General features: G+C 37.6%; 1 protein-coding gene and 1 pseudogene across 1 annotated transcript; both read right to left on the reverse strand.

Moving 5' to 3' along the window:
• Positions 1–2,013: 2,013 nt before the first annotated feature.
• On the reverse strand, positions 2,014–2,677 carry LOC148103658 (uncharacterized; annotated as a pseudogene).
• Positions 2,678–4,619: 1,942 nt separating this feature from the next.
• On the reverse strand, positions 4,620–8,328 carry LOC148103659 (uncharacterized). Its single transcript, XM_087838175.1, has 7 exons — positions 8,286–8,328; positions 7,830–8,090; positions 7,497–7,742; positions 6,933–7,049; positions 6,675–6,749; positions 5,018–5,115; positions 4,620–4,646 (listed from the first exon to the last, which is right to left on the reverse strand). The coding sequence occupies exons 1-7, from the start codon at positions 8,326–8,328 to the stop codon at positions 4,620–4,622; spliced, it is 867 nt and encodes a 288-aa protein (XP_087694301.1).
• Between the last annotated feature and the right edge of the window lie 271 nt (positions 8,329–8,599).

Below are 8,599 nucleotides of genomic sequence, written 5' to 3' on the forward strand. Positions count from 1 at the left end.
GTCGTATTGCTGTATACAGAAGATTGAAGCTTAACTGAAATGAACAGGGGTGTCTCTTTGCTGATAAAAATATTTTAATTTTAATTAGTTTTTTGTCTGAATGCAATTATCTAGCATTACAAAAGCCGTTCTAAAGAAGCTGAGTTGCTTTTGTGTCAAGTTGCCTCACTGTTTCATTTCACTGTCAGTGGGCAGAACAAGAACAACCAGTTCAGACTAATGCTGTGTTTGATGCAGCTTGTAGACTGGTTCTTGTTTCCTGTGCTCAATTTGGTGGACGCTGCTGGGATATGGACAGTGTTGGTCAAGTTACTTGAAAAAAGTATTCAGTAACTAATTACTGATTACTTCCCCAAAAAAGTAATCCTGTTACTTTACTGATTACATATTTTCAAAAGTAATTAATTACTTAGTTACTTAGTTACTTTTTAAAAACACAATTTACAACCTGAATAGGTAATAAAGCGATAGATCTTTCAGCCCAATTCTACTTTTTCTACAATCCATCATACAAAATGTAATCAAATGGAAAAGTATCTTTTTTTAAACTTGTTTTATCAGTTTTAATCTTTTAACTTTATGCATCAAGTAAAAATTTAATTATATGCACCATTCTCTGACTTGAGGAAATTAGTTTAACATTTAAACCTATTTTCTGCACATTCCAGCACATAAAATAAAATATATATTTTTTCTTTCAAATAGATGCAAAACACAGCAGAAAATAAATAAAGTCAAAGACTAGCGGCCCTTTTGCTCTATTTTCACCTGTAAAGCAGGAGTGAGGTAGGTGGAGGTTTACCCTGGTGCAGGTGTGCCGCAGCGGTCAGTTGAAGAATCCGCGAGTTTCTCTGTGAATTTCCCATTACGTGGTAGCGCACTCGGTGCTTGTTTAGGGTTTTTTTCGCTGTAAAAAGAAGTTTTCTTCCCACGCACAACGGACACTAATGTTTTTGTCACTTTTTATGGAATCAAACTCAAAGTAAGGTCAGTACTTCCACGCTTTAAATGCTGCATGCTCATACTCTCTCGTACTCGATATATTATCCATTGTTGATCTGCACACAGCTGTTGTCACGAATGTCGCACTCACTCACGTCATCGTGTGTGTGAGTGTGTGTGTGTGAGTACAGCCACTGAGTGTTCAGGAGTCTGATGGCCTAGGTGACTAAACTGTTTCGCAGTCTGATAGTGAGGGCCCGATTGTTCCGGTAGCACTTGCCAGAAGGCAGTGGGGTGAAGAGTGTGTGTTAGGGGTGTGTGGGGTTCTCCACAATGCTGGTGGCTTTGCAGATTCAGTGGGTTTCATTAAGGGTCTGGGATGGAGATGCTCAAATTATGTTCTCAGCTGTTCCCACTATCAGTTCTACAGTATTGCGATCCGATGTGGTGCAGTTACCTTACCAGACAGTGATGCGGCTGCTCAGGACACTCTCAATATTACCTCCGTAGAAGGTAGTGAGAATGGATGGTGAGAGATGGGCTTCCCTCAGTCTCTGCAGTCAGTAGAGATGCTGTTGGGTATTCTTAGTTATGGAACTGGTGTTGAGGGACCAGGAGAGCTCCGCCAGGTGGAATCCAAAGAATTTGGTGCTCTTGATGACCTCCACAGAGGATACATCAATGTTAAGTAGACAGTGCTCTCTCCATGCTCTCCTGAAGTCAACAATAATCTCCTTTGTTTAGTCCACATTTATAGACAGGTTACTGACTCTAAAATAGTCCGTTAGCTGTTGCATCTCACCTTTGTATTCTGACTCATCATCCTTGCTGATGAGACCCACCACAGTTGTGTCAAACTTAATGAGGTGGTTCAAACTGGGCATTGCTGCACAGTTGTGAGTCAACAGAGTGAACAGCAGTGGGATGAGCACACAGACCTGAGGGGCTCCAGTGCTCAGTGCTCTGGTGTTGGAGATGCTGTTACTGATCCGGACTGAAGTCTCTCAGTCATAAAGTCTGGGATCCAATTGTAGAGAGAGGTGTTCAGGCCCAGCAGGCTCAGTTTTCTCATCAGATGCTGAGGAATGATTGCACTGAGTGCTCAATTGAAGTCTGTGAACAGCATTCATACATATGTGTCTTTATTGTCCAAGTGGGTGAGGGCAAAATGTAGGGTAGTGGCGATGGCATCATCTGCTGACCGGTTTGGGCGATAGGCGAACTGCAGTTGGTCCAGTGTGGGTGGCAGCCAGGTCTTAATGTGCTTCATGATAAGCCTCTCAAAGCACTTCATCATGATCGGTGTGAGTGCAAAGGATGGTAGTCGCCTCAGGCAGGACACTGAGGACTTCTTTGGTACAGGAATGATAGTGGTGACCATGAGGCATGTTGGGACGACATCAGTGTTCACGGAGAGGCTGAAGATGTCAGTGAGGACATCTGTCAGCTGGTCTGCGCATTCTCTGAACACTCTTCCAGGGATGTTATCTGGACCAGCAGCTTTCTGTGGGGTAACAAAGAGTTTTCCTTACATTAGCCGAGGTCAGACACAGAACCTGGTTGTTGTGAGACGGGGTGGAACTTCTCACCAAGGTCATTCTGAGCGTCAAACCGTGCATTGAAGTTGTTCAACACATCTAGTAGGAAAGTGTCACCCTTGCAGGCAGGTGTCGTCTTCCTGTAGCTGCCACATGTGCCACGTATCACTGCTGTCCTGGAAGTTAATGTACATTCTTCTGCAATGTGTGCGCTTTGCTGCTCTGATGGCTCGAGATAGTTTGGCACTTGCTGTTCCCAGCCGCCTTGTTGCCTGCCAAAAAATGGCCATCACGCTACCCTTGAAATGATCTATGCACTGACTGAGGCATGTGTGTGGGAATGTATGTAAATGTTTGTGCATACAGTAAGATTATTCTTATTAGTACTTTAAGTATTTTATTTTATTGATTGTATTGACATTTTTTTATTTTTATGGATGATGCACTGGTTGGAGACCACTTCTAATTTTGTTGTACCTGTGACAATGACAATAAAGACATTGTGATTCTGATTGTTACTGGTAGCTGAAATGAACATTGTATGTTATATTTATATAAAATGATAAATATTCTACCAAATAATAAAATAAAAACAACAAGATCCTGCCAGGTTCTGCAAGTGGCCACCATTTTCCTTCTGCTAACCAACTTCATTAGTAATTATTAAGATGTTTCACAGTTGAAACAATTTTGTTTTTGTTTTTTACTTTATCTTTACAGTATATTTCACTTGATTATGTTCAAGTAAAGAAAAAACTGCATCCCTAAAACCTGAAAGCAAAATCAATTAGACTTTTCACAGAGAGCCTCACAAAGCCTGGAGAGAGATTTCAACACTGGACAGAAGAAAACAAAAGGCTTTAAAGACACAGGGAATGATGAGGGAACATGAAACACATGGGGAACACTGCTGGGGCAAATTACACACGAGGCAGAGAAGGCAAAGCTAATCATAATACATGAGACAAGGTACATTCAAACTAAGAGAAGCAAACCAAAACATGGTGCACACAGACACCATATTCAAAGACACACAGAGACACTACCAAAGTAAAACAGGAAGTAACGGGAACACGCACAGAGGTGTAGATAAACCCAAAAACAAAGATAAACATGACAAGCAGGGGGGAACAGAGTGAAACACGAGGGAAGTAAGAACAACACAAGAGGGAATCTAATAATCAAAAGCAAAACAGAACAATCTCGGCACTATAAACTCAAGACTAACAAAGTGGATTTAAACATAAATCATAATACAAAATGACAAAAACACATACAAACTCAAAATGCACGATTTTAGAGTTATAATTACAAGTTACCCCTTAGCTGTAGAGACATTTTTATTTTCGACTACTGCCAACAGCTGAGATTAAAGCTTAAAAAAATCAACTCTATTTGCCTACTTGCATTAATGTATGTAGAGCATGTGGCTTTTTTAATTAATTGCACATTAATTAATTTATAAATGCATTAATTATATCTTTAAATTGAAGACACATTATATTTGCACAAAATTGCAAATATAGAGCTCCTGATTTATGCTTTTCACAAATGAACAAATGTAAGGTAGAAATTCAGATCATTTTCTTTGGCTTTATTTAAGATACGTTTTAGAATGAAATAAGACACCACTTATTTTGTCTGTGTATACCCAGACAAAATAAGTGGTGTGTCTAATAGACTTTAACTTGAAGTCAGTTAAAGTCGTGCTCAGTATCAGACTTGGCAGTTATATTTCATTGCTGACCACAACCTCGGTGGGTCTGTTGTGTAATAAGTAATATGACACTTTGGCATTAGCAGTTGACCACAATGGGTGCTTTTAAAAGCTGCACCAGCACTTTTATTTTAACAGCATACATACTTATTCATACATACATGTGTAAAAATGGAATGATCGAACACTTTGTTTAACTTCAACTTCTAAATATCAAGCTGGTACCTTTGCTTGTATTCAAGAAAAGGCTTATATACACTTATGACCACACAGTAATGGCAAATGACAGAAAAAAGAAAATATATAACAATTTATAGACATGTAGACAAAACTGAGATGACAATGTACAACTTGGTTAATTACTAGAACAATATGTGATAAAACTGAGTTATATTTTTGTTTTCACTCTCCTTCAGATGTGATTATTTCTTCAGCTCTCTCTCTGCAACCTGTGAGACACAAAAGAAGTGTAGAAGAAAAAAATGTAAGATAGATGACAAGAAAACTCTTTATTGTCATTGCACAATCATACATAGTAGAATAGTACAATGAAACTGGAATACTGTCCCAAGTTGGCACTACATACAACATGGCACAACATGACACAACACAACGCAACACAACTTATAACAAAATATAGAATAGAAAAATGACTATGGTGCATATTCCACACCAATATTCACTTCTTTGAGGAGTTCCCAAAAAATATGTTCAGTGTGAAACATTAGTGAAAATATTTCATGTATGAAGTTGTCAATTTTACCAATCCTTAACGGATGCCTTAATGCAGCACATAAGGCATCCGTGTCCATAGTTTTACCTTTTGTTTAGTAGAATAGAAGGACTCCACTGCTACGGGTTGCTGTGGACCTGCTGAAGACATTGCTCTGCTGGTTCCTGCTTCTGCTTGGACGAATGCTACAATTAAATAAATTGGTAGACAAGAAATTTTACATAAAAAAAACACTTTTTTTTTTTTAGATCATTAACAATTACTTGGTTATGTTTCTGATTGTCATGTTCCTAGGTCTGTGACCCAGTTTTTGATTTTGTAGTATTATATTTCTTAGTCTGTGGTTTTCTTCTTGGTTCACGTTTGTTAGTATTTTGGTTTGGTTTGGTTTCTGTTTCTAGTTCTTAGGTTTTGGTTTCCTCTGCTCCTCATGTCACTCTGGTCCCTCTACTCTGTGCTCCCTCTGTTTTGTGCCGCTGAGTCTGTGTCTGTCAGTTCAGTCTGTGGGTTTCCTGTTTTACTTTAAAGGTCTGTGTCCTTTGCCCAAGTAGGTTCACCTGCGTCTATATTGTGTATTTGCCTTTGCAAATGTCAGTCCGTCTGTGTATTCATGCATTTCATTCTCCATGTTGCCCTGCATCTCTGCTCTCTGTCTCCTGCATTTCAGGTTTGTTAGTTTGGTTTGTTGTTCCTTAGTTTTTCCAGTTCAGGTTTCCCTTAGTTTCTGTTTATGCCACGCCCACTTCTGTTTGTGTCCTCACCTTTGTAAATAAACGCTCACTCGCATCAAGCCGGTGCCTGCATTTTGGGTCCATCTCTCATGGACCCATGACACTGATGTCTCAATGCTATCATGGGCATGCCTTTTTATCACAATTAATATTACCTTGTAGTTGAGCGTCCTCAAGGCCTAATTGTTAGTAAATACAGGTCAATGCATCTCCATATAGTAAGGAAGTAATAGTAATATGTTGCTATATTATTCATATAGTAATACAGTAATGAAGCAGGATAGTGGGGATAACAAGCACAGCAATATTAGTGATGATGATCCCTGTTTGTTTTTTAATGTATTCATTAACATTTTGGGGAAAATCTGAAATTCAATTTTAGAAAGAAAATCGATGTCATTCCTAGATGGGCCCATTATGTAAGGCGATGGCATACGGAACACTGAGCTGACTAAAAACTTCCTTTTCAAATTGAATTTTTGCTGCTTGCCTGATAATTTGACAACAATATCAGTTGCGCTAGTTTTGATCCTGCCTTTGCACAAAACCAAGATATTACACTTTACAGTTCTGAACATTTTTTGTTAGATGTTTTAATGCCTTGTACTATACTACTCCATTATATATTACTTTGTTGTTTGTGTTGTCAAATGGTAAAATTCTTATTTTGCATTTTCTTCTCTTGCAGTAGTGTACTTTATGAGACAGCTAATGCTAGTCACTGAATGTTTATGTTAAAAAAAACAATTACATTTAAAGTTAATTTTGAAACAGAATGCATGTCTGAAGATGAACTTCACATTTCGAGACGTATGAGACACAGTTCGTGTCTAAAAGAAGAGGTTTAAAATTGTATCTAAGTGGTTTCCATTTGGGGCGTAAGTTTTGGATGCTCAAATTATCACTCGCATCTATATATTCATAAATATTACATACACGTCTAACAAAGATACACACAACACCACAAGAGAAAACAAAAAAAAATCTTTTTGACAGAAGTAATTTTGTGCTACTGTTGTTGAGTAAAGAACCCTCCGTCTCTCTTACAGCAGCATATGTTGCTCTGCCTGCATCCACTGTGTCGGCCTCTATGAAGATTAAAGAAATAAATGACAAAATAATTTTTAATTTGCTTTTTAAACACATATAAAAGGTATAAATGTTTTTTTTAGTTCAAGCCAATTAGTTTATGACATTCACTTTTATTTTTAAAAAAGTTGCATAAAGTTTTTAAAAAAAATAATAATAGAAATAATAATAATTTTCATTACCTCTCTTACAGCAAGCTTTGCAAATGTGATACAGTCCCACTACCACCAACAGGGCACTAACTAAAATGGTAGAAATGATCCGTGTGGCAGCAGAGGAAAAATGGCACGCCTCTTCGTCTGGATTAGATTTGGAATTTTTATTTTGAGACTCTAAATGATGGTTAGAAAAAAAACAGGAAGGTTTAAATGAGACAAGAACGGTAAACCATCAAAAGTTAATTTTTGCTTCTTCATAATGACATTAAAAATCTTTCCAATGAAATTAAAGCTTCTAAAACACCACACACCTGTTTTAGTTATTGAAATCTGCAATTTAGGTTTGGAAGCTGGAAAGTTATCAGTATTCCAAAAATTTACACACACACATTCACACCCATTCACACTCCGAAGCATGCATTGAAGATCTACTTAAAAACAGACTGTGGGAGGGAGGAATGAAACCACCAACCTTCCGATCAGCAGATAACCTGCTCTTACCTCCTGAGCAACAGCCTCCCCCAAATCAACTGTCATTCATATAACATGTATGTCTAAATCTTATCTTAAAACATCTCAGTGTCTCACCTGTGACGTTCAGCCAGCTCTCTGGTGATTCTCCAGCTCCTGAGATGCTACACTTGTAATGTCCTTCATCTGACTTTGAAACTCTCTGGATGGTCATGTTTCCTGTGGAGGTTTTATGGATGGAACGTCTATTTTTGTAGAACTCAGCCTTAAAGTTGGAGGAATGAGTTTTGTTTCTGCAGCTCAGAGTCACAGTTTCTTCCATCAACGCAGGAACAGCAGGACTCTCCAGGATCACAGGACCAGCTAAATGAGATGCATTTGATAATTAAATACATGAAATTAAATTCTATTAAAATGAATGTCATAAAAGTTTTGTTTATTCAAATATACCAGTGACAGAGAGGCTGATAATGTTGCTTCTTCTCCCCCCTTCAAGCTCATACCAGTACTCTCCACTGTTGTCTGCATAAACAGGTTGAATGGAGCAGGATGATCCTGTTGGTGTCCTCTTATTAGTTTTACTACACGATTTTATTTTTCCTTTGAATTTATGCAAAACTTCACAATAATCGACTCCTTCACAGTGAAATGTTACTGATTCATATTCAAAGAACTGCAATTTGTTTGGAACAACACGAAGAGAAACTGCATCTGAAACAAAGAAAAAAGAAAGACTCAGTTTACTAGGTTTTACTACTAAAACTGCCATACTGCATTTAATCAGTGAACAAATAAAACAATAACAAAAATCACAGAAACAGTTCTTTCTCTCAGTTTTTCTGCTAAAATCCTTATTTATCCAAAATGTGAACGTTGATATCAAAAAATCAAACCGTTAGTACTCACCAACTTTCTGATCCTGCACATCCAGATGAATTATGATGGCCATCACTGAAGAGAGATTAAAGAGGTACAGATTAACTAAAACATGTACTGTAAAAATTTTAAATGAACTAAAAGTTCAGAAGTATTATTACATCTTATATGTCCACAAAAATACAGTAACCTACTTTTCTAACCTAAAATATAAAACAAAGTAAACTGTCATATTTTTAATCAGAATGAAAAACCTATATTTTATAATAATGTAGAACTAGAGAAAGTACTCACACAGTCTGATGCGGAGAGCGCTGATCCCCATGTCGTCTTGATGTAGACTG

Source organism: Neolamprologus brichardi, chromosome 3 (genome assembly GCF_056152115.1).
Source record: "Neolamprologus brichardi isolate AB-2024 chromosome 3, ASM5615211v1, whole genome shotgun sequence".
Lineage (NCBI taxonomy): Eukaryota > Metazoa > Chordata > Actinopteri > Cichliformes > Cichlidae > Neolamprologus > Neolamprologus brichardi.